The sequence below is a fragment of the Phalangium opilio genome, unplaced genomic scaffold (genome assembly GCF_054372755.1).
Source record: "Phalangium opilio isolate 3A_F unplaced genomic scaffold, DU_Popi_V2 ptg000003l_1, whole genome shotgun sequence".
Classification (NCBI taxonomy): domain Eukaryota; kingdom Metazoa; phylum Arthropoda; class Arachnida; order Opiliones; family Phalangiidae; genus Phalangium; species Phalangium opilio.
In genome coordinates, this window is record NW_028324145.1 from 8,189,327 (window position 1) to 8,215,518 (window position 26,192).

Consider the following 26,192-nt stretch of genomic DNA (forward strand, 5'->3'; position numbering starts at 1 on the left):
ACGCGGCTTAAGTATTAGTTCGTGGAACTAATGTTTGTTAAAAGCAAGGGGTTTATCCCAATTCCCAGGCCCAGGATGCTATAAAAAGGAGTATGGCACGCTATTTCTATTATTAAACAAAATTTCAATTGATGTTTTAGGGGTGGGGGACCGTCAAAATATGAATAAAAATAATAATAATGCACGGAGAAAAGATAAAGGGAGGGATGGGAAAAAATGATAAACCTAGACAAAAAAAAAGAAAAAATTTGAACGGATGGAAAATATCGTTGGTTATAATATACTATTTTTTATTTTCTTTTTTGTCCAAAACTGAAACGAGCCTAGACCTAGAGTATATAGTAGCGAAATTTTGGCTTCGCAAGACCAGCCATGTAGACCCGGAAACCCATTCAGGCGTCACGTGACTTCCCCTCTTTCTCTTTTTTAGCTATATGTTTATGAAGGCTAATTTCTCTCATTTTTACGTAATAGTCTCTGGGATACCTTTAGCTAACGCCGCTGATTTTTGTCATCATTCCTATAGTTTGATCATAGACTCCCACGAAAACGCGCTCGCGCTCTCTCACTAGCTGCCTGGGATTACGGATGGTCTTTCTGTCATTTAGTTGGTTTATTTGAACCTAGTTCTTAAGTCGTTCGTTCCGGAATTTTAGAGGGATATCAATGTCAAGAAACTGGTACAACAGGTACGGTAAATTGTGTTTTAATTGCGTTTGCCCGGGTCTCTTTGGAATGAGGACTAACTCTCGACTGCAGGGGGGTCAGGGGTCACTAACGGAATGGTAGTATGCGCTTGTTTTATTTCGAATTTGGAATTGAAGTTTTGATATTGTACGGTTTTTTTTTCTTTTTATTTTTGACCCTAAATTCCAGCTCATTACTGATGAGTGATTTACTCGGGTTATAATTAACTTTACGTGTCAGGTTATTATGGCGGTTGCGGATTGCTAGTGTAGCTATAGGAAATATAGGATGCGGAGTAATTTGATAGCATTTTTATTTTTCGTGAGGTTAGAATTACCCAAAGGGTTTGTGAAACGTACTTAAATACAGCTAATTCTTTCCGTTATTCTCAATTTCGTGAGGTCATTTGACAGTGAGGGTTTGTTTATTACAACAAGGTCACGCTTTAGAACGCCTATAGTTTTCAATAAATTGGCTAATGAACATTCCTCCCCCTATCTCTCGGCATTAGCTTCAGTGCAGTGTTGCCAGACCCTTTGTGAGTCAAGTTAGTCTGGTATTGATTCAAACTGAACTGCTTGCCGTCTTTCTCTCTGCAGTCTACAGTCGCTACAGCCTCATCTATGTTCTGGTAACACTGAGACACTGGGGGAACGACAACCCCCCCTATAGTTTAAACTATGAACATGTTTAAGGTGGCTTATCTTACAAGTTCAAAGGTTAGGGGTGACTCGATGACCTTGGTACTAAGAAATTCTACTATTGTGCCCTTCCAGTCTCAGGTGGGTGGTTTTTTTTACAGGATCAAAGGCTAATGAGTTCCTCGTTGACCTTAAGACCATCCTTAAAAATCCTCGAATGAAAATCCACTCTCCCAGTCTAGCGTGACATTCATCTCTCCCATAGATAATGTTCGCTTCAGAGTTGCTAGTAATTTGTTATTAGAGCATCTCCTGAACTGAATCGAACAGAATACTACAAGCTTTTCATTCAGTCTGTCGTAGACAAGGCTTTGAATTGCAATCACGAATGACTGGCAACACTTGTCCGCACCACACTATCTATTAGAGGCAATAATTCACCCATCCTTTAAAAGATACCGAATCCCGGTCTTTATATTCGGTATTTTTTCAATCATTAGTCTTGAGACAACAACACCCACTAGTTCTCGGTGTCGAATTACCCCCCAAAACAAAACCCTCCCAAGAATCTGTAGAATTCCTGGTGCGCTCTCCTTTTGAATCCATTAGCCTCCTGAAAGAGTCCATCCAACACACACACACCACCTTGTACCGTAGTTTACTAAACTTTTGCATTAGTGATCAGTACTTTTTTTGCGCCTCTTTGACAGTGGTAAAACATACCAAAAGTTCGCGCGAGTTTTTTGGCGCGCGCTTTTTCGAGAGGGTAAGATACAGTCATTTTAGTTCCTTTTCTTCCACCCCCGCGCTAAGAAGTTAAAACTTTGTCAGTATTTTGGGGGAGGGTAGAAGGGGGCGTACTTTAGTTACCAGTCTCAAACTCTATGGTATAAACTCTAAAACCAACTTTATGTTCAATAGGAATAAGAAAAAAAAGTACCATTTCTACCAAAGTTTTCCTGGATTGAATCTTTTTTCTCTCTCTCTCTTTTTTTTTTTTTTTTGGTTGTCTCTCGATTTCTTGAACAAGGTTTTTAAAAGTCTTCAAAGTATATCGACCGTCTTTTTAGGTAGGATATAGGTGTATTTATTCGCTCGTAAACTCGGGTTACGTGTGCTGGTAGACGACGCGCTGTTAGAAGACTGTTCGCTACAGACGTGTAAGAGATCTGTGAGAAATTATGTTTTTATCAAATTTTGAAAAATTCCCACCTGCACGAGTTTCTCGAGCGAATTTCCGTAGTGGTGTGGGTTGGTGGTAAGGTTTTGACCAAAATTATGGTCTAAATTGCTTTGCACGCACGCGATTGTCCCCTTGCCTGGAATTGGTCGAATTGACTCATGAATATGGAATACGTTTTATGGTGTGGGAACTGCTGGTGACATAAGTTTCTAAGTTTCATTAAATTGAAATTGGCCTCGAGTTAAAATTCTTGGGATACGTTTAATTTTAGAGATATGTCGCTCCTTTTTTAATTACATAAGTCTTATTATTGATAACTAAAGTCTGCTAAAATTATAATAGTTAACAATATTATTAGTTAAAATTGAAATAATTAAAAATATTATTTGGTTAAAATTGAAATAGTTTGAAATATTATTGGTTAAAAGTAACTTTGACTAGAACTTTTCTAAGAGCGAATATTAAGGGGACATTTTGTACCAAACGTCGCGTGAACATTGGCTGTCTTTGATATATTATCGCTATGGTATTATTTCTTTATCATTCTGTTTAATCTGCCAATTGTGTGTTTAAAAATGCATAACCATAGTTCCTAAGAGTTATTATTTCCTTGAAGTCGGGTTTGGGTTCAATATACCGATTGGTTTTTATTTTAAAGTATATTTTACAGAATTTTGAAATGAAGTCCCAAGTACGTTTTTGGTATATGGATAAAAAGTTAATTTAACGAAGTAAATGTCATGTGCGCTGCAATGATGCCTGGAGGAACCTCAGTCGCTCCGTGGAGGAAGTACAACCTCGTTAGGTCGCAGTCTCTACATCAGCAGGCTTCCGGAAATGTTTTGGGATATCAAAACGAAGTAAGATATCATTATACTCTCTATAACTGATACATAATACAGAGTTTTCATTTTGGATAAGTGGTACATACGTTACACCCTCCTAAGACTTATCGCGGCTTTGGCGGCCATATTGGTTGGTGGGTTACTGCATTCAACCCACCAGTATGGCCGTGTAAATTACATCACTCTTCCCTAACCGTAAGCTCTCTGTTTCACAGTATCATCCCATGGAAACCACCACAGAGTCACCCACGACTTACCGCATATTCGCCTTGTCCGCTGCAACCGGACAAGTACGTCCTTTGTCCTACCGCGCCCTTGACGAGGAATTACCAGTTCTTTACAAACAACCATCTCCCGGAAGCGCGCATCGATCATTAGAACCACCCATCGTGACGGGAAAACCACCATTACCTCGAAGTCTATCGGTGTCCCAACGTGGTGGTGGTTCTCTTAGAAGGGTCCCGAAGACCACTTACCCTAACCCTAATAACGTTCAACAATGTCTTGAAGTTGAATCGGATGCTACGGAATACCGAAATAATAGTGAACTGTATGTCAAACCCGTGGTTGCCACGCGTAAACGGATATCCATGGACTTCTTAGATCAATTACCGGAAACGCGAGTTGATACCGAACCGGAAGTGCGTCATAGACAACAAGAACATGGACATTTAGGAGTCACAGTTAGGGGTAAGTGTTTAATTCCTTATCTTTTGGGTACAAATTCTTTATTTCGTTCGATGGTATTGCTCGGGGATATGAGTTTTGATAGATAATGTGTGGAAACGTGTGCCCAGTCACTTGTGAGTGCAATTCAAACCGCTATCTACAACAGAGTGAAAGCTTGTAGTTCTGTTCGATTCAGTTCCAAACCTGCATTAGATGCTCTGACAAATTACTGACAACCCAGAACCACAGTTATAGTTAAGAAACGGGGTTGTAGAAATTTCTATAACCCCTTTAATTTGCAGACGATCTTTAGTTTTAACCCTATGCCCACCTTTAACTTTATTAACTAAACAATCTCGAACTCACAAACGTTCTTATGATAGTTGATTATGGTGCACTTAATATTGTCTTTCTTTTTTTCTTTTTTATCCCCTCCATAACCCTGAGGCGAATTTTTGACACACATTTTAATATAAACGTTCCAAAGATAAGAGTACTTATGAGTTACATGACTCGTGTATGTACGCGTCTAACTGTACGTTAGAAAACTAGTTTTAAAATCATCTCTAGCGTATCTTCCGTTACCCATTTATTATTTAGTTAACCCTCGATAGCGATAAAAATTCCTTAGAATTTTATATCTTTGCCATATTTCAAAGAAGAACGGGGGGGGGGTGTAAGAATTGCGATTATGGCACACTTTCGATTACAGTACGCCTTATAATTCGATTGGGATCAGATCGAGAGGTTAAAGGTCAAATATTTACGGTAGTTTTAAAGAGATTTTTTTCACTTTGAACCAAAGAAATTATTTTGAACGTGATGGTACTGTACGCTTTTTAATCGGAATGTTTGGGAAATATTTATAATTAGAAAAAAAATGTGATTGAATTGTTGAACTGGACCTCTTTGTTCTGCGCGTTATTTTTCTCATAAATGGAGATACAGGGTGTTTCTGATAAGTTTGCCATAAATTAAGGGGTTGATGTTCTTTGGGAAATCGATTTTGAGTCGAAAATGTAACTTCCATCTCCATTTTTCACTGTTTTCAAATTGTGATTTGAGTGTTTTAGGGATGACCCCTTAATTAAATTAGAAATAATTGTCTGTCAGTTTCTTAATTAAATCTAGGGGTCATTCTTAAAATACTCTTTACAATCTTAACTCGAAAACAGTGTACCTTTTGGCAAAATGGAGATAGAAGTTACATTTTCGACTCAAAATAGATTTCCCTGAAAAACATCCCCCTTAATTTATAATGCCAGACTTATCAAAAACACCCTGTATATACCTGAAAACAATTTGAACCTTTCTACAATAACCTACCTTATGTAAGCTAATAGAACGCGGAAATGCCCCGGGTACTTAGTAAACTTTCTTATCTAAATATTTAAATCTTTCCAAAGCTCCCAGACAAATAATATTTTTTCCCCCAAAAGTTCTCCAGACTTACCGTTGGTTCTAACGGTAGTATACTTTTTCTTCCTTTTAAAATTTATTTATAGACATTTTTAACCATAACCTAAACCTTAAGGGGCAGTTAACCACGCACCATCTTTGAATTCTTTTCAAGTGTGCATTTGTAATCGCGATTATATGAAAATTCCTTTTTTATAAGCTCGGCGAAGCTCCGGTTTCATAAGTTTATGTGTTACATAAGTTTGTCTCTGGTTACCGAGAGCTTGCCATGAAGTGACGTAGGTCATAGATTCCCTTAAAGCGACGCCTGGTGAGCTGGCGCTGTCAAAGGCTTAGTACGGACTAAATAGGAAGATGTACTGCAATTTTTACCGAGTGTAGTCAATTCTCGCTTGTCGTTCTCGAACTAGCTCTCAGTAAAACTCTAGAATTACTAAGTATAGAAAATATCATACTTATGGAACGTATATCTTTATAAACTTATGAAAGTATGATGCCCTTGGATAATATTTTCTTTGATTATCAGTATAATTATTTTCTTTTACAAAAATTCTGTCCCGTAGCTATCCAGGCGTGTTTAATGCTTTTGAAATGAGCATTAAATAACGCCATTTTTATTTGTTTTTAATTCTACTCCATCTTTCTTACAAAAGTTATTTCTTTTCAAAAGAATGTGTCCTGAATTTTGAATTTTGTTTTTTATTATTATTATTATTATTTTGAGATTTTTCTTGTAAAATTCCAAGATCTCTCAGCTGTAAGTAGGCGTGTCTGTCTGAGCTATTAGACAGGAAAAATATTTGCGTTTTCTTCGGTTTAATGTACGCCAGACCGATTTCTACTCAATAAGAAAGAAATTTCTAACTGGTACGTCATTCATTTTTGATAGACTCGAATTTTTTTTTTTTTACTGAAAGACTAAAGAATGTTTGTGACTAAGTAAAAACAAAGACCCTCTGTAAATTGGTGGTCTTTTGCCGCCTAATGCGTACTGAATAGAAAGGTTCGTACTAAACATGACCTCGTTAAGATTTCAATTCAAAATTTCCCGCCTGTTTTACTTTGTAGTTTGAAGACTGTATTATAGATAGCGCCACGGTCTCTAGGAATTTGCATATATTTTTACAGAGGTGGCTAACCGAGACCTTGAAGGAGGGAGGGATGGAGAGGTAACCTTCATACCTCAAATTGTTCTAGCTAGTTCTCATGCAAATACAATGGCGCTAAGCGGCAGCACTTAACAATCGACTCTACCGAAGGATAGGGGCGTGCGCAAGGTACACTGGGAGTCGGAGACTTTCATTGCCGCAGATCGCCAATCATAATTACCGCTCCATCTTACTCTTTTTCTCCCTGCTTTCAGAATAATCCATATTTCTTTGTCCTTGATTCACAAACCAATTTCAAAATCGTATAAAAGTTAAAGTTTACTCCGTCACTCGAGTTTCTTGTTAGCCAATCCACAAATTTAGTATTAATCGACTTAATTTTGATTCAGAATGCGACTCTCTCCTTTCAATCCTCTAAAACAATGCTTATAACGACTTAGAAATTCGAGCTAACTTGAAGGAAGTCCATTTCTTTAATTTTAAAGCCGTAAAAACAAATGGAAATAATTATTTCTGAGTTATTTCCGGATTTTAATACGAGCTACACCCACTCAAGGTAACCCACCGCTCGTGACCTTCAACCTAATCAGCCTCGTATATAAGACAAGCGGAGATAGATGTACCGGAAGAAAGTTAATTTATATGCAAACTACTTTACATAATTCATTATTTCTCTGAGTTAAAATCCACCCGCATAGCTAACTAAAATAAAATATGCAGGGAGTTTTAAAGTTTACCATGAATATTACACTGACATCCCTCTGTAGCATCTTAGGAACTTTCTGACAAGTATTATGGACAATAGATTCATGAAAGATACGGATAAACTCATGACAAAACCTCATTAAAAAGTGCAGAGATACCTAACTAATTGGAATAGTCAACTTTAGTCTTAATCCGCGAGGTAACTCCCGCTACGGTTGATGTCATCTCAGGGTGACTTGCTAGGACACGAAGGTCACGGCTGACCGCCCTTCAGCTGGCTGGTATGGACACCGTAAGCGGCCTTTTTGACTTTCAAGGGGTCAGTCTCTGGTGTCCCAATTATACCACGGTAGAATCCCTCCTTATCTAACGGGATCTCTTTCTCATTTCTTTTATTTTCTTTACCAAAACATTTAAAAAACCAGGTATATACTAGTTTTTGGCGGGAAGGTGACGTAGTATATCATTATTATCACCACCAGTCATTATCATACCTGAATGCGCGGAACCTTGAAGGTGTTTTTTTTAAAGTAGGAAATATTTCTTTCCTCTCATTGTAAAATTGTATACTCTACGTTTAATACTGTCTCGAAGTTTGACCAAACGGACGTGTTTTGATCCTGAGAATTTGTTGTCGTTTTGGCGCCTTATTTTCGCGCCTTTTTAATTACCTTTGGGAATATACTGACTGCGGTGGTTTAAATTTAAAGAATGGTGTTTAAGTTTGACGGATGGAAAGAGTTGCATCTAATCGAAGCAGGTTAGATTAATTTATTCATTTCTTTACTGGGTGTTTATGGTATATGTTTTAAGTACTGATTTTGATTGTTTGTCATTAGGGAGTCTGGGGTGCAAATGGGGAGACGGTATAAGGGATTAGTCACGCTGTGAATGTCTAGTTTGTAATTTAGTTTGATAGGGTGTTTTATTATAGCGATGGTGTATGATTTAGAAATTACTTTTCTTTGAATTTAAGGTGTTGTGATAATTTAAACACTAAGGGTATGAAAGATAGCTAGGAAAACGTGGTCCTGCAAGGGTCAGATGGTCTGACCTCTAATAAATAAGGTTTGATAATTTAAAACTCTACTTCTTGCCTTTCCTACAATATCTAAAACTTTTGGGTTACAACAATCAGGGCTCGAGTAATTAAGTAAAATAGCGAAATATAGCGTTAATTATCTCAACCCCAATCTTTATTTATTTTACTCCTCCACTTTGAAGAATTTTAATTCCGCTCCTATCAGCATAAGTATATAAGATCTGTTCCATAAGTATGACACTACGTATACTTCGTAATGCTAGAGACTTACTAAGAGCTAGTTCGAGAATTTACTACACTCGGTTTTGCAGTTCATATTCTTATTTAGTTTGTACTAAGCCTTTGACAGCGCCTCACCAGGCGTCGCTTTACGACAATCTATGACATTTCACCTACGTCACTAAATAAGCTCTCAGTGGCCAGTGACAAACTTACGGAACATAGCTTATGAACTTATGCTATTAGAGATAGGCTAATGGCAAGCACCTTGATAAACACAATTAGGTATTATATAAAAACGTCTTGGTTTGGACCAAGGCCGAAAAAACAAACGATATGTGTGAGGTTTATCAATTGACTGAAGTTTCAGATATTGAAATTTTTTCTAGTTATTTTTATACACTCAATCCTTAATAAATATTTAATTCAATCAACTGATTTTACTGTTAATCGACCTAGTCCCTCTAAATTAATTGAAAAAATTACATATCTACGCTTTTTCAAGAACAATTACATTTTCCGAAAACATTCTATCGTGAAATTAATTTATCATGTTGAGGATACAGTATTGAATATTTGAAATGTTCTACTGGATGTCTAAAACAAGCAAGCGAACTTTGGCATAACTCGAATGGAAAATGTAAATATTTGATCGTGGATGCCAAACAAGGGTGTTGCGCGAATTTATACATTTAATTTCGTAAATCGAAATGCTACATTTCTATTGTCGCCTCTTTGATGGTAAAGTTGCACTGGAACTTCCTTTTCCGTACTTAAGAATTTCTTGGTCATAACTCAGTCTATGGTAATATTGGCTGAGTGTGTTGCGACGGCTCAGATGACCCATACACTGAAACCACTGGTGATTATAAAATGCCATATATTGGGAAAATAGAGGAAGGGAGGGGGTGTCGGAGTTAGATGTGACCTTCTTGGCATAACTAGTAATGAATGATTTGTTTAACCATATTATTTCCGCGGGAAATGAATATAACAAGTCTGAGAAGTATTTCTGTTTATGTGATCTTTACCCTTTACCACACAGGATAAACTTTGTTGCTTTGTCTTAAGTAGACGACATTCACTCTAAACGACAGTCTTATCAACAACTTAAAACAGATTTAAACTTCTTTTGGTGCAAACTTGAAAATTTGTCAAGCCAGCAACAATTAAAACTATGTCGGTCAAAATGCTCACAAGTTAGTGAGTATCGACACGAAATCCCTTCAAAATAATTAATTTCATGATAAAATGTTTTCGGAAAATGTAATTGTTCTTGAAAAAGCGTAGATATGTAATTTTTTCAATTAATTTAGAGGGACTAGGTCGATTAACAGTAAAATCAGTTGATTGAATTAAATATTGATTAAGGATTGAGTGTATAAAAATAACTAGAAAAAATTTCAATATCTGAAACTTCAGTCAATTGATAAACCTCACACATATCGTTTGTTTTTTCGGCCTTGGTCCAAACCAAGACGTTTTTATATAATATCTGTCGCTTCAGTCTTAATGTAATTAAATTTTGAGTAATTATGTTTTCTTTACCGCTTATTATTATGTCCAATTACGATGGTCAAAACATGTATCTAGCAGGGCCCAAACGTTGCACCTTCCGAGTGTTAGGCGGACGAGATAACCACTACACTACACATACCTGGTAATACTGAGATTCCTAAGAGATCTAGCTTATTATTATGTCCAATCACGATGGTCAAAACATGTATCTACCAGGGCTCGAACCCGGGACCTTCCGCGTGTAAAGCGGACGTGATAACCACTACACAATGAATACTTGGTTATTCTGAGTTTTCGAAGAGATCTAGCTTATTATTGTGTCCAATAACGATAGTCAAGTCATGTATCTACCAGGGCTCGAACCTGGGACCTTCCGAGTGTAAAGCGGACGTGATAACCACTACACCATAGATACTTGGTTATTTTGAGTTTTCGAAGAGCTCTAGCATTATTATTATGTCCAATCACGATGGTCGAAACAAGTACTTCTGTAATTAACTAAAATTAACATACTTAGACTTAATTGTTTCTGATTAGACTAGCCGATCGCACACCCTGAATACTTAATTGTTAAATTAAGAGTATTCCGAAAAGTAACTTCGCTCTAGTTTCTCGGTTAGGGGTGGTTAAATATCACGAAAAACCCCATGTTAATCTCCATAGGAAAATTGGTAAAAGCATGTGAATTTTGATTTAACGTTACAAAAGAGTATCAAGTCATATCTACAAGGGCCTACCGGCCCTGTAGAATAAAATAAAAATTTAAGTTACGCCATTAAACAGCGAGGTTTAAAAATGACCGGGGTCACGGAGGTCATTTGCGAGGGAAATGCCATGTTTTTACTTTGAGGAATACAAGTTGTGTCGAATTCACTTTGATTAGTTGGAAGGTTTATTCTCTTGACAATTAGGGCGTGCAGTATCGGTGAAATTTATTTACCTTTGACTGACTGATGTTTCGGAATTCAATTGTTCCTTAAATGTGTTTCTTTTTTGTTTCATAATCGTCAACAAAAAAAGTAAAACAATTTAAACAAACATTCCGAATTCCACCCGATTCACTCGTTTAGTTATCTAGGACTGTCAGGGAAATACCTTTGGGTTTTTCGTAACCGTAACGAATTCTGTTCTGACTTTTAGGTTGTGTAATATATATTGCCAAAACTATTTGGACAAAGGTATAGTGATAAAATTTGATATTTAAAAGTTATGAATTTTAATGATTTAACAAATTTTGGAAACGTTCAACATAGTAATTGACTTGTAATAGGCGTGATTGTATAATTTCTGTTAGTTTCGTAACTTTGGAAATGGTATTGTTGTATCAAATATGATTCTAGATGAAACCAACCTTGAAAGGAATGGAGTTTAGTATGGAATGAAACTGGAAATTTAGCCTTTCCAAGCTTGGAATACCACGGAGTCCCTTATGTATACATAGTTTTCAGACAAGGATGATTGATACCTATTACACCTGGAGGCTGGGCTACTTAGTACTGCGCTTAGCACGCCAAGAAACCTGTCTGAAAACTACGTATTGATGGTTTATCTTACGACCTGCTACAAGCCAGATATGACCATCTTGATCTAATTGTGATGATTTAAAAAGGTGCTAATATAATCTGTGCCCGTATCACTTCACGAAATCGCCCAAGTACTCTGTCATTTGCCATCATTAGGTATATCCAATTCCGTTTTGCAAATAACCATTCGCGACGAAGTCTTCGTGAGTCTTGTTTGTGTTTTGTATCCCATCGGATAATTTTCCCATCACTTTGATCCTCCTCACCCTACCAAACCGAAAGAGGGGCGAAATTAGGCAATGACCTAATGCTCTAATGATACTCAAATAATATGTCTAAACTAGGGGTGCCTTACAAAAAGAAAAATATGAAAAAATATCAAAATAAGATTCTTGAAAAGAATTTCAAAATAAAAAAAAAATATATATACAATGGACGTATTTTTTGGGAGAGATCTTCATGTATATATTCAAACTCCCTTCATCCCTGGATCACCTGACTATAAAATGTAATGATATTAAGAACCATTAAGCCTTTGGGTACGATGTCAAGTTAAGATAAATACAAAGTGTATATACTATCGTGAAAGGTCAAATCGTGGGCGGAATTATATTCTTCTCTTTTTTTTCTGTTTTCCTCTCCATCCGTGAAGAGCCCACTTTACCTCTCTAAACAAGATCTCTGATTATATTTAAGAAGTTAGGCTTAGCGGTCACTGGAACTCCTCTGTCTATATACCTTCTTCAGGTTGGGCTTTTGAGTTTTGCCCTAAAAGTTATAACATAAGCCCTAAAAAAAGCGAACAATATGGATGTGGAAAAATCCGTGCTCCAGTGACGAGGATCTATTGTTTTCTAAGATAATAATGAATTAAGCGCCACCGCTGCCACCGACTACGGTCTTTATTTACTCTGTAAAAAAATAAGAAAACGTTAAAATCACAAGGATTTACCTTATTTTCGAGTGTTTTTACGGATTTTAACATAGACCCGGACATAACGCCGCCGCGTTTGGAATTCACTCCCTCAGTAGACGCAAAAGTTCACCTTGATTACAACGTCCCTTTTGTTGTTAGCTCGGTTTGTAAATTATCGCGTTGATTGGTGCGTTCTAATGGATAATATTTATTTGGGTTAATCAATTACTAAATTAGCGTGTCTAATTTGCAACTAATTAACCAAACGTGAGTACGCATATTTTATTTTTTTAATTGAATCAGACGTTGAGTTATTTAAAGTGTCGACTTTAGAGCGCTAAAGGAATCAATTTATTTTTTCTATAATATTTTTTCCTTGTTTTAAAAACTAAACTGAGACTGAGGGAACAAGGGAAAAGGAAATTAGTATAAAATATTGTATTTAATGACCAAGGTCATCGTGGGTTCAAGGGTATTAAACATAATAATGGCCGGGTTTTTTTTTATTGTGATTATCCAAAAATACTAAAAATTGTCGTTTATTTCATGGCGATGTATAAGGAAAGAAATCCCCATTTAGGAATATTATTATTATTGTTTAATGATGGTATATACTAAAGTTGTCGATGATTTGTTGCTAGAGATATATCCTTCCGTTTCTATTTATATATTATCCCAAGTAATGTTGCGTAACATCATACGATCGCAATTTATTGTTCCCTTATTTTCTAATATTTAAAGTCATCGACTTTTTACACGTTTTTTTGGGGTTATAGAAATGTCTGGTATCGTTGGTTAGAATTGGAATATGTAGCTAGTTCAATAGAATATTACATTAATTCTAAAAGAGAAGAAGGTCACTTTCTTGGGTTATTTTCCTCTCGCCAAGAAGCGCCACTAGAGGCAGCGCGAGCTGGCTAAATCCCGCTTTTTTAACTTTAACCCGCTTCAGTGTTGCCAGTATTTTGTTATAAGAGCATCTCTTGCAGGTTTGGAACTGAATTAACACTGAATCCAACAGAATTCTACAAGCTTTTCAGTCAGTTGTAGATAGCGGTTTGATCTGCACTCACGAATTACTGGCAACACTTAATTGCACACTACCTATCCCTTGTTCCCTTACGCATCGCCGCCATTTTATTTCTTCATCATACTCATTAAATAAATAATATATATTATTAACCGTGTTCCGTACAACTTAAATAGTCGTAAGTTCACTTAAACAAACTCTACAAGAAAAGACAAAAAAAGTAAATCACTATAAAAAATATTCAATACACAGTAAACCCGTTTTACTAGATTAAATCTCGAGAACAATTAGTAAATACTTGAAATATATATTAATATTAATTCTCTACTTAAAAACCTTTATTTTTTTGTGTGTGTGTTTCACGGTATACCTCCCGCGTCAGCACCATTTGACCTAGATACATTATAATAATAACAAAAAAAATACTAGATAAATTAACGTATCGTGAGCTGCCAAGTATACTCTATATATTCTCTTTTTCGGGAACCATTAAAAAGTTTCGGTTCAACAAAAGAATAATTTTTTTTTTCTTTCTCAACTCTTGTTTTACCATTGAATGCTCGACACAACAGACTTTAAATTGACTTAGTCATCGATTCGAAATTGCGCCCGAGAAAAATTTAATGATTGAAAACTTGAATAGAGCATAGAAATTGGGGAGAAAAGAAAGTCGAACGAACGTTACGACTAATTTAGAAGATTGGAGAAATTATTATATCTTTTGTGTTTCGATGAAAGTGTTTCGAGCTCCTACGGTTCAACTTCTCGAATAGAATATAGAAAGGAAAAGGAAGAAAATTGCTTCTGACATTCATTGTCTCGATGTAGATCGAGGGGTAGAACGTGATTTTAGCTTGGAGGGAAGAGGTGAAGTGGAGAAGTGGTCTCCATACCTGTGACGAAGCCCCTGTACTGCAACGAAGTCCTCCCAGCATCCTCAGCAGTCTGGGAAATAAGGATATTTTTTAAACTAGTCCTTGGGACCAGTGACCCCCCCCTAGTGTCCTAAATAATAAACTGGTCTCAGGACTGGTCCACACCTTTGTTCTCCTATAGATTTGCAATTAATAAACTGGTCCTGAGGACCAGTAACCCCCACTTTTTAAATTAAAAAACTAGTCCAAGCAATTAATTAACTGGTTTTGGACCAGAGGAAGTGTGCTATTTCCCAGACTGATCCTCAGTGGCGTTTTGGTAGGGTCGTACGCGTAGGTAAACCGTAAACGTCACGATGTCCCCTGTGACTTAAAAATAGAAGTTGGTTCTTGAGAACTCGCATCTGTTTTTAATTGACGTTCCCAAATAAAGATTGGCGCGCGCGCGAGGTACTCTGGGACATTTTCAGTGCAGCGTATGACCCACGAACGTTTCTACTCCATCTCGCCTCTCTCCTTCAAGAATTTAGTGTTGATTTTGAGGTTAGGGAATTATATGAAGTGTCCGACAAAGTTTGGAACCTATACCGCAGCGGCTCGTGACACCTTTGGATAGCTAGCTTGGGAGAGAAAAATTAATAGTTTTATAGCATAATAGCGAAGATTTGGGAATTTAATCTATGCACCATACCTTCCCATTTTTCTTTCTTTTATATAGAAAAATGGTTTTCAAATTTTGAACTTTTGGAATCATGATAGGTGTAGGGTTAGGTGGAAACATTTTCAAATATTTTTTTTTGTCGTATAATTTTAAGCGCTTCAATGATATTTGGGATCACGCCCACCCTTCCTCCGCTCGTCGTGATAGTGTCTGAGTTTTTGCAAAATGGAGCGCCTGAGTTTTTAGAAATTTTTATAGAGAAGGTGAAATGCAAATTTGGTTAAGGTTTGAAGCGATTCGAGTAGAAAAACTAGGCATTAATTCAAAGTTACTCGAGCTCTGGTTCAAACTGAACTGCTAGTCTTTCTTTACTATCAGTAACTCGCCGTCTCTCGTCGCACAACAACAGTCTGGCAACATTGGCTGAACGACAAAACTCCATTTAGTGAAAACAATGTACATTACATTTCACTTTGACTTTACGTCTTTACTTTAAAGCATTTTTGCCTATTGTAAATTCAATTTCGCAAAAGATTTCGTAACTAAAGCCATGCCTAAGCTGGGTGGGTCCTTTTTAAAAGTTATCTTTCAGGCGGTGGTAGACCGGGAATAATGGTTGTTACGTAAAAAAAAGTAAAAAAGAAAAAAATTATAAATTTAGAATTTTTTTTTTTCAAATTCCCCTTTTTGTGGCCTGGATGTCCGGCACATTATTTTCGGAATCTTTCTCTCTCTCGGCTCCTCTCGTAGGGGAGCTACGCCCAAACCAAATTTAACCGGAATTACAATTACTTTATGGGGCTTCACGTGTGCCGTAATCCTCCCTAGCGATTCAACAAACTTACGTGTACATTAATTTCGGTTTTATACCCTACCTGGTCTTAAGTATCCTACCTACATTTAGCTACGTTTTTTCGTAGGTATATAATTTTAAATGACCACCCTCTCAGCCCCCATTATGTGGTAAATGTTTATACAGGGTGTTTATGATAAGTCTGTCATAAATTAAGGGGGATGTTCTTTGGGAAATCAATTTTGAGTCGAAAATGTAATAACTTCTATCTCCATTTTGTTTCCCACAAGGGACACTGTTTACGAGTTAAGATTGGATGGTGTATTTTACGGATGACCCCTTAAACTTAATTAAGAAACTGAAAGAGAATTATTTCTAATTTAATTAATTGGTCATCCCTAAAACACTCAAATCATAACTCGATTTGAAACAGTGGCTCTTAGGTCAAAATGGAGATAGAAGTTACATTTTCACTTAGAATTTCCCAAAGAATATCCCCCTTAATATATGGCAGACTTATCAGAAACACTCTGTATATACCCCGCAGGTGTATTTAAGGATCAACACGGTTTTATAATTAATTAAATTGAGTTGAGTATGAGACTACTAAATCTTAAATAAAAAAATTTCAACCGCGTATCCGGGCTCAAGTAATTTTTTTTCAGACTTCGTATCAATACATTTAAATATTCTCTTTGAACGATTATAGTGTATTGAACTCAGAACTTTGTACACCATGTACGAATATATGGAAATTATTTCGGGTTGCACGTAAATGGACCATCTTTAATTTGATGTAATCTTAGTTTTTGGTAGTGCCTAGACAGAAATCGAGGGGTAGGATACTTGCATTTTCAGTGTAGATACAACTGAGGATTTAATTACTCTCATAGTCCCTGAGATTCAATATTACCAGTAATCATTTAAGCTCTGTTAAAAGGCAGGGCTTTTGAAGATACGCGTAATTCTTCGGCCCAGTCAAAGGTACAGTCGTTGAGTGACCGACTCCTCTTAGTTCAAAATGGCGTCAGTCTTCCTATGCTAGTTCCTAACTAAGTGGGTAGTGAAAGTCCTCTCGACTCGGAGAGGCAATATTTTGGTTTGCCCAACTTGTCATATATAAACATGAACTACGCTATACTTGGAACTAGTCAGTGCATGGGCCTCGTATTTCAAATACGACACCTTAAACTCCTTAAAACCAAAGTTTAGAGAATATTTCTGTACCATGCACCAAGTTTTGAAGAATTATCGTTATTCCCCCACACCCTAAAGTTTCGTATAACGAATATCATCTCACGAACGCTCCCTTTTCTGAAAACTAAAATAAATTTGACTCCTTGAAGTGATTCTCATCAGGTGGTCCACAAAATTAAAGCCCACTAGACCCATATCCAATGCGGGTTTAAACAATTCTGATCCTTATTATAACAACCACCACCACGAATTATGTTGTTTTTTTTTTGTTATCATAGTTTGATGAACTTATTTAAAAGTGTTGTCTAGTACGTAGCGTTTCCCGCAATTTTTGTTTTGGCGGGAATAAATGGCGGGAAAAAAAAATTGTATACAAGTGATTCCTCGATCGTGATGATTGGTTGCTGGTTCAAAGCTCTCCAAAATGCTCGACCCAGATATGCTATGTTTTGCTTCATTTGATAAAAAAAAGGGGGGAAATGGTTTACACTTTAGGTTGTTGTTAGTTTCGGCGTCTCTACTTTAGTCTACCGGTCCGTGAGTGGGTGGATTTACTCAGATTTACTGTAGGGGAAAAAAAGAATCTCATCACGATGTGTGTCTATTCATTTTCACCATGAATAATTTAGCCCATAAGATATGTTCCATAAGTTTGTCACTGGTTATAAACTGGAGCTTGTCATGAAGTGACGTAGGTCATAGATTCTCGTAAATTGACGCCTGGCCAGGCGCTGTCAAAGACTAAATAGGTAGATGGACTGCAAAACCGAGTGTTTTCAATTCTCGCTTTTCGTTCTCGAACTAGTTATCTCGAGCTGTCTCTAGTATTAGGAAGTATAGGTAGTGTCATACTTATGGAACATATCTTATAAACTTAGGTTTAGTCTTAGATAAGAAGCTACTAGTACAAGCGCCAATATTATGCTGGATGAAGTAGTATTGTCTATATTCCTGTTTCGATTGAATAGTCTCTTGGTTTGTTGGGCGCGTTTTTTCCGTCCCCGGGTTGGTTCGGCCTCTCCTGTTACTTTTAAAGCATAAAACCATCTGGGTCATAGAACCGGCGAGTTTCTTGATCGTTGGTGAGACGTTTTCGCCACTTTTACGATTACGAGCTTTAGTTTTATGTAGGAATCGCATGGCGAGGGAAGCTGGGAATTCTTCTTTTTCGTAGCTTTGATAGAGAGAGATGAAAGTTTAAAACGATCCGGGCATCATCCAAATCGCCCGGGAATTCATTTAAGGTAAACATTGGAATTGCTACGCGGGTTCAATATTTGAACTTTTATCTTTGCTTTTCTTTTTTTAATATTTTACTATAAAAACGTTATGTAATCTGAAACCAAGAGAGTTTCGAAAAATATAAGAATGCTTATTCGGATGAAGGGAATGTTGAGTAACTATTTCTAGTTTGTATAGATAGCACGCGGACAAGTGTTGCCAGTAATTTGTGAGTGCTATTCAACCGCTATCTATAACAGACTGAAAATCTTGTAGTATTCTGTTCGATTCAGTTATTATTTAGTTCCAAACCTGCAGGAGATGATCAAAAACTACTTACTGGCAACCCTGAAGTACGGTTGAAGTTAAGAAATGCCTCAAGCCCCATTTAGTGCAAGCTATCTATATGATGTGCATGGCATATGTGCACAAAAATAGTTTAATTATAATTAAGAGTTGGAGACCCTCAAAATGATTCCAAAGGTTTTCTTGGAATGTGCTAAATTTTCTAACGAGGTTGTTTCGTACCACGCACCCTCATGGGAATATTTAAGATAAGCTTGACCTCTTCCCTCGCTAAATGTTAAATATCCGAAATATTTATTTTTCTCCTTCGTTTTTTAGTTCGACCCCCTGAACAGTCGAATGGTACTAGAGGTGGTACAACGACGCCTCCTTTGCCAGAACCTCCTTTGGATAATTTAGAGGAGCCATTGCCACCCCCGCCACCCCCTCTTGACTTTTGCGTCTCGCCAGATTCCGATGATGAGGACCAAACCACGAGATACGAATCGAGGAGGGAAAACAGAGTGCGGATAGCTCCCTCAAACACCTCGACGTCAACCATAACCACCAGCACCGAATCTGTGCTTTGTCAAGAATCGTCTCGCGGTACCGTGTTTGGATTGGTTCGCACCCCGTCGTTGACAAGACGAGTTGCCAACTCTAAGTCGGTTGTAGAGGAGAACAACAACAACAATAATAATAATTCGGAGCGAGATTACGACGAAGTGTTTGCGGAATACGACCCGAACGAACAGTACGTCGACGGGGACAATTACTTCGGACGTTATAATTATTCCGGTAATTATAACAATAAGTACGTGTCTCCGTTTCAAAACGAGAGAAGTCGGTTCGGAAATACGGGAACGTCACCTTTCAAGTCTGGAGGAGTGACTGTGATAAGTTTTGGAAGTGTTTCCGAGAAGAATAACGGACATAACGGGGTAAGTTTGAAATAAATTTTTGGTTTATTTTATCGGTAAAACTTTAAAGCTATGGCGTTAATTTAATTACAAAGGCTCAAGAGAAGGACAGGCTATCAGTTGAGTGTTTCAACTCGAACGTTAGAGTTCAAGCTGCCCATTACAAGACGTCGTATGACCTGTCATCCGTCCAGGAGACGGTAAATCCGCAATTGAGGGCTAGTTTTTGCAAAACGATGTTGACCGAAGTACCGGCGCCTCGGACGCCAAACAAAGTGTCTTTGCAATCTTCTAATAAGATCGCCTTGACCAGGAGTACCTCGGAAACTCCCTCGGTCAGTAGCGGGTCAACCAGCCCGGCTAGTTCGACGGAAACTATAATCAAACGGGAAATTGAACCCAGACAAAGTCTTCCGGTTAAGTTACAACAGGAAGGTCAAGATAATCATAAAACGTTCGTTAAGAAAATCGTTCCTTGGTCACCCGATGACTCACCGGAAGTATTGGAGGCCATGGAACATTTGGATAAGTCCATTGAAGAAGGGGAGATATCGTCACGAGACGGGTCTATGGTTAATGGGAATCGAACCAGCGTCAAATGTACCCTTGAGACTTGTAAGAAATTTTCCCCAGGCTTGGTCAGAATGTTTATATTTATTTTCTTCAGTAAATTCGTTATATTTTCAACAGCCACAGTTCCTAAAAGTCTAAACGGTGGACCACCCGACGCAGCCCATGAATCGGATAATCTAATAGAAGAGGTCTTTCTACCGGGTCCAAATAAACGAAGCTACGTGTCACTAACAATGTCTGACAATAAAGATACTAGCCTCGAAAACGATCAAACCAGCATTAAAAATGGAACTGGTAAGATTGTCTCAATCCTTATTTTCCCAAAACAACTATAGTTTCCTTCAAGAAAAGTTTTACCCTTAAAGACACAATTAGCACAAACGGCAGCATTGACGGCGCTGTTGTCCCTAAACTAAGCGGCGGTGAATCGGAAACGGAAGAGAGACTTTCCGGAAGCTCAACTCCAAACAAGAAGAACAACTACTTTGTGGTTGTTGCTATTGATTTCGGGACGGCTTACAGTGGTTATGGGTTTAGCTTCGTCCGGGATCCTGAAAAAATTCATATGATGCGAAAATGGGAAGGAGGAGATCCTGGTGTCCTCAACCAGAAGACACCGACAACATTGTTATTAACCGCGGAAGGACTATTTCATTCCTTTGGATTCGCCGCTCGTGATTTTTACCACAATTTAGAACCTGAGGAAGCTAAGAAATGGCTCTTTTTTGACAAGTTTAAAATGACTCTGCATCATTCTGAAGTATGCACTAATAATCATCATGGTACATCTCGCAAAGTCTGACAATTTTCTGTGACAGGACTTGTGCAGGGAAACTATCATCAAGTCAGCTAATGGTAAAACCCAGCCAGCAGTCACCGTTTTCGCTCACGCTTTGAGGTACTTCAAAGAACTGGCCTTACAAGAATTGAGTGACCAATCTGCCACACGTATCCTCAACGAAGATGTCCGATGGGTGGTCACAGTTCCAGCTATATGGAGACAACCCGCTAAACAATTCATGAGAACCGCATCCTACGAGGTTCGTATTTCTCGACTTCAACTAACATATCTTATCTTTTCAACATAAATACAAATAATTCTCGCGCAAATATTTCAGGCTGGTATCGCGTCACCTGAAACTGCGGATCAACTCCTAATAGCACTGGAACCGGAAGCGGCTTCAATATACTGCAGACAATTGCGCCTTCATCAACTGGTCCCCGAATCACCTCCCTTGTTTAAACTATTAACCAGGAAACCATTGAACGAGGTGAATGAAGTCAATAGCAAACCCGTTGTAGAACCCACGAAGGGTGAGTTTTTAATTTTTATTATCGTAAAGGTTGGAGGTAAGGGTTTGTAAGTTTTAAGTCAAGTCTTTAAAACGACCTACCATCATTTTTCAACTTAGAAGCGATCTCAAATGGTACCCCAAGTCCAAATTGTCACCCTAGAAGCGCAGTACAAAATTCTCTGTCCAGAGGTATTAATTCAGTTCCCTATTTTGGGATCCGACCCCCATTGAATGTTTTCTTGACCCTATGGTGCAATTGGCCTATCGCAAAATGGTTTATGGTTAAGGGAATTTATTTTGGTGTTGGTCGCTTAGAGACACGCGTATCGTTCTATCTCACGACCTGTATGCGATTTAAATAAAGGTACGAGGTACATGGTGGTCGATTGCGGGGGAGGAACTGTGGACATTACGGTCCATGAATTACTTGATGACCGCGGCTCCTTGAAAGAGCTTCACAAAGCTGTAGGGGGACCTCATGGTTCGGTCGGTGTCGATGCCGAGTTTGAGAAACTCTTGTCCGATATTTTTGGGGCGGACTTTGTGGAGCAGTTTAAAGTCAAACGTTCCGTGGGTTACATCGACTTGATGGTGGCTTTCGAGGCTAGAAAGCGTAACGCGAGTCCTTATAACATCATGCCACTGAACGTTTCCTTGCCATTTTCTTTTATCGACTTTTACAAGAAAACCAAAGGCAGTTCGGTACGCATTATACAATCAAGTATTGACCACCAACATTACTAAAGGTCAACGTGACACTTTAGGTTGAAAATGCCATTAAGAAGTTCGGTAACAAAGAAGTAACGTGGTCGTCACAGGGTATGCTGCGACTGGAACCATCCGTAATGAACCGCCTCTTTCAACCCACAGTTCAAGCTATCAAACAATGTATCGCTGATGTCCTAGCTAGTCCACAAGTAAGCATTATGAATTCGTATAGTTTTTCTTTATCCTTATTTGTCACTCGGGTACTTAGGTCAATGGCGTCACCTACATGTTTATGGTGGGAGGATTTGCCGAATCTCAAATACTTCAAAAAGAGATTCGGGAGGCATTCTCACCATACGTTCGAGTCATAATACCACAAGGTGTTAGTTTGGCTATATTGACGGGGGCGGTTTTGTTCGGTTTGGACCCAACCGTGGTCAATATCAGACGCTCCAGACTGACTTACGGCGTCGGAGTACTTAACCGTTTCATACACGGAGTTCATCCACAGGTAATTAACAATGCGTCGACCCTTTGAGACCAATCTAAATCGATTCGATTTTGTTTAAAATTAAAGGAGAAACTAGTCGTAAAGGATGACATCGAATGGTGCGCTGACATTTTTGACAAGTTCGTCTTAGCTGACCAGTCGGTTGGGTTGGGGGAAGCTGTCATTAGGTCTTATACTCCGGCGAAATTGGGACAGACATGCACGATCCTGCACATTTATTGCAGCGAAAGGCACGACGCCAAGTTTATTACCGATTCCGGGGTACATCGGTGCGGTTCTTTGATATTGGACTTGGCAGACACTAAGTACACTAATCAAGTACCACGCAGACGCGAAATTCAATCGCGAATGATTTTCGGGGACACCGAAATTAAAGTTAGTGCCTTAGACGTATCGACCGGAAAATGCGTCAAGGCCGAAATTGATTTCTTGAATCAGTAAATAAGTATAAGCCCAAAAAGGTAAAACATGACAATAATTTAAGCCTTTGTTTGATAAGTTAGGACTAGGCTAATGTTTCCATTCCGTGACTTTCCGTCCTACCATTCATTGTAGGCATTGTGCAAACAATTTTTTCCTCCATTTTAACCCAAGTACTATAGGGTTATACAGCCTTTACAGCTCCCGAATTACAATTTATGTATTGTAATGAACTGTATTATGGGACCAATGTTACAATAGGGTCTTTGCGCGTGACGTCAAGTTACCTACCCCCTTTCCTCTCCCCTTGCCGGCTGCCCGCTCTGGCCACGTTAGGACGCCATGTTGACATCCCCTGAAAACCGGTTTTGGCCCCCTATTTCTTCCCCCTTTTTAACCCTGGCGGAAACACCCTATAGTGTGCTACCACGAACTTTGTAGTGACGTCACATGCTCTTATCTCTTACCTTATTTTCAGGCGACCATATTGGCAGTCGCGAGACGTCGTCAGCTTGGGCAATAAAAATTCGGGACCCAATATTGACGTCACAGTTTTTCCCCCCTAGCTTCGTGGTAGCACTCTATAATCCTTTCCAACATGATCATGGCGGGGCCGCGGGGATAGTATGTTAATTATGACCTAATTTACTTCCCCAGAATCTGATTAGCTTATAAGACTAAGTAGACCTTTGTTTAGAATTTAGAACTTTCATTAGACAACCATGTACGTAATTATGGTTTTTTTCCTACAACAATATAATCCTACAAGTGAGTGTTGAAATCTTCAGAAACAGAAAAAGTGCCAAAGAAATAACATAATAATATACAAAACCATTTTTTTTATTGTAAAGATAATTTTATGTACACAATACAAGTATATATTATCCTTAAAATTAAAAACAATCAACAATACTTTATGCTCTAAAAAAACAACAAAGGTAATTTAAATCTTTCCTCTGATAATTAGAAAGATTGGATGATTACAATACAAAGGTAAGGGTTTTGTTTGTTTTTAATTGTTAAGGCATACAATCATCTTGATGACGGGATTTCATATCAAATAAATTATAAAATACATGTAGGTACATTAATAGTAGTTAGTCAAAATCTGGAATGTCATCAAAGGAATAGCCAGGGTATTTACAGTAGGCGTAATAGGCGATTCTGACATGATAGAAGCCTGGCAGGAACATTAAACATCCTAAGGCCAACAAAACCCATTCACTTTGGGGCTGGAAATGTCATAAAGATAAAGAAAGGTAATAAATTTTGATGTGACGTGACCAAGGTCAACTATTATTTACTCCAGATGCGACAAAGGGGCAGAACACTTGTCAGTTTAAAATTGCTTGACAGTATTTCCTTTCATTCATATTTAGCAATTTGGAAAAATATTTAAAAATTATCCCTTATCTTATTGTAGGTTTTGCGAATTCTAATATTTACGCTTAGTATAGTTTAAAGCAAATGTTCCACCCCTTTTTAGGGTGGGGACTCACGCAGAGAAGCCTTATAGGGGTTAGTGTTGGGGCTGGGACATAACACAAGGTCGCCTTCCCTCCCCCAAGCTCAGAAAGTGAAGTGTACACAGTGAGTAACAACACAATAGGCATGTCAATTCAAAATCACCTGTCCGCCATCCAGGTATCCCACCATCATCATGACACTAAGAGTAATTAAGCCCGATCCGAAAACGAACAGGATTAACGCTAAAAATATGGCTTTCCATGGTACCTTAATTTGAGGACGTTGAAACTGTAATGATAATCAATCTACATTATAAAATTTCACGGTAAGCCTTGGCTATTTATTTTCTTTTTTTTTTTTTTTGTTTTCTTACTTGTAAATCAACGTAGCCATCGTGATCAGTCTTTTTTAATGGGTGGTATTTAGCCGTGTAATTAGCTTGAGAACTCGAGGTTTGCCTCCGATTCATGATTAAGTTAATTACGTTTAATTATTATCGATATTTTACTTGACATGTGAACTCGCCATTCTCGGTTGGAGCGCGCCTACTTTTCCCCCTTTTTGCTAGCTACTGCCATAGAGATAGGAACATATATACCTCTAGAGTCACAACGTATATCCCGAGACAGGCCGCACTTTTTAAAACCATGTAAACTTTATCATTCGACACCAGCGCCACTATCGGCGATATTCTTAACTAAAATATTATTCGAGCTACAAATAGATGGCGTTGCTAAAAAAGGTTTTCGCGCTAAAAACGACTTTTTGGCGGGAAAAATGAACTTTTCGCGGTAAATCTGTAACTTTTTCAAACTTTTTTCAGTTGACGGACCTTATATTATTTTATTTGTTCTTAACTATCTAAATAAATGTTTCCAAAGTATATTTAAGTGTTTGTTAGACGATGCTTAATGCATGAAAACATATTTCCCACTCTAACGGGATGGAACCACCATTTAAGTCACATTGTTAAAAAGGCAATAAACATCTACACAGATATCTGGCTGAGGAAAATAGCAAAGAATATGAACGAGAAAATGAAAAGAGAATATTAGAAAGCGACTGACCAAACTGATTTTATTCCAAGGACAATAGTAGTCTATTTATAATTTGAATTTATTTATTAGTTGATACGTACATTTTACATTCAGCAATCATGATTCGTTCATTCACTCCAAAAAAAAATGTTTGTTTAACTAACTTGTCAAATCACCATCAATTTGTTTAATTAATTCATTATCACTTCCCTCGAATTTGCTAGAATACAATACACGCACAAGACACGGTAGCAGACTACGCCGTTGAAAATATATCAAAATAGTTCTTCCGTTTTTGCACAGATGGCGCTGGGTGTATTTGATAAAGTATACTGTTTTTAACGTTGTATATTCACTAATGATAAGGTTAAAGTCTATGGGGACGCTTCCATGTTGTGACTCTAGAGGTATATATGTTCCTATCTCTATGGCTACTGCTAGGGGTCGTATTTGGACAAGGATGAAGTATACTCTTACCCAAGAGGAGTTTATTTTATAAAATACTGAAACGTAGCATTAACTTGAGAAAACGTATTATATTTAAGGCGCTCTCTCGGTGTACTAGTTTAAACCATCCTAGCTATCTCTCTGGGTGTCCCCCCACTCTTTCTGCAGGCCCCTTTCCGGCGGCTTTCCCTGGCGTATTCATCAGTTCGCGCACGGCTTCGTTAGCGGCGAGGGAAGTGTTTTTACGGCTGGATAATTTAGACTCACTTTGAAGAC

General features: G+C 37.9%; 2 protein-coding genes and 1 non-coding gene across 9 annotated transcripts; 1 reads left to right on the forward strand and 2 right to left on the reverse strand.

Annotated features, from left to right (window-relative positions):
* Positions 1 to 357: 357 nt before the first annotated feature.
* LOC149717555 (heat shock 70 kDa protein 12A-like) lies at positions 358 to 23,877 on the forward strand. Of its 7 annotated transcripts, none has more exons than XM_089839530.1 (14): positions 358 to 689; positions 3,182 to 3,371; positions 3,572 to 4,046; positions 18,878 to 19,479; positions 19,554 to 20,073; positions 20,149 to 20,325; positions 20,397 to 20,791; positions 20,850 to 21,071; positions 21,150 to 21,345; positions 21,444 to 21,515; positions 21,691 to 22,028; positions 22,091 to 22,243; positions 22,303 to 22,545; positions 22,612 to 23,877. In XM_089839530.1, the coding sequence occupies exons 2-14, from the start codon at positions 3,252 to 3,254 to the stop codon at positions 22,984 to 22,986; spliced, it is 3,888 nt and encodes a 1,295-aa protein (XP_089695656.1). In that variant the 5' UTR covers positions 358 to 689; positions 3,182 to 3,251; the 3' UTR covers positions 22,987 to 23,877. The 7 variants fall into 7 exon arrangements, with proteins under 7 accessions (XP_089695656.1, XP_089695644.1, XP_089695627.1 ...); XM_089839518.1 differs by lacking the exon at positions 358 to 689 and adding an exon at positions 1,953 to 2,094; XM_089839501.1 differs by lacking the exon at positions 358 to 689 and adding an exon at positions 2,199 to 2,499.
* On the reverse strand, positions 10,380 to 10,452 carry TRNAV-UAC (transfer RNA valine (anticodon UAC)). The gene has a single exon. It is a non-coding gene; the product is annotated as a tRNA-Val (tRNA).
* On the reverse strand, positions 23,785 to 25,394 carry LOC149717557 (transmembrane protein 230). Its single transcript, XM_089839979.1, has 3 exons — positions 24,806 to 25,394; positions 24,595 to 24,720; positions 23,785 to 24,197 (listed from the first exon to the last, which is right to left on the reverse strand). Exons 1-3 carry the CDS (start codon positions 24,899 to 24,901, stop codon positions 24,063 to 24,065), a joined length of 357 nt encoding a protein of 118 aa, XP_089696105.1. The 5' UTR covers positions 24,902 to 25,394; the 3' UTR covers positions 23,785 to 24,062.
* Positions 25,395 to 26,192: the final 798 nt, after the last annotated feature.

Excerpts from the sequence above, each read along its gene's own strand:
- LOC149717555 (XM_089839530.1), top strand. The coding sequence starts at position 3,252 with ATGTGCGCTGCAATGATGCCTGGAGGAACCTCAGTCGCTCCGTGGAGG. Across the intron at positions 4,047-18,877 it reads TTTAGGAGTCACAGTTAGGG|TTCGACCCCCTGAACAGTCG; the intron begins GTAAGTGTTTAA and ends TTCGTTTTTTAG. Across the intron at positions 21,516-21,690 it reads ACAAAATTCTCTGTCCAGAG|GTACGAGGTACATGGTGGTC; the intron begins GTATTAATTCAG and ends ATTTAAATAAAG.
- LOC149717557 (XM_089839979.1), bottom strand. The coding sequence starts at position 24,901 with ATGAATCGGAGGCAAACCTCGAGTTCTCAAGCTAATTACACGGCTAAA. Across the intron at positions 24,721-24,805 it reads ATGGCTACGTTGATTTACAA|TTTCAACGTCCTCAAATTAA; the intron begins GTAAGAAAACAA and ends TTATCATTACAG. Across the intron at positions 24,198-24,594 it reads GATACCTGGATGGCGGACAG|CCCCAAAGTGAATGGGTTTT; the intron begins GTGATTTTGAAT and ends TGACATTTCCAG.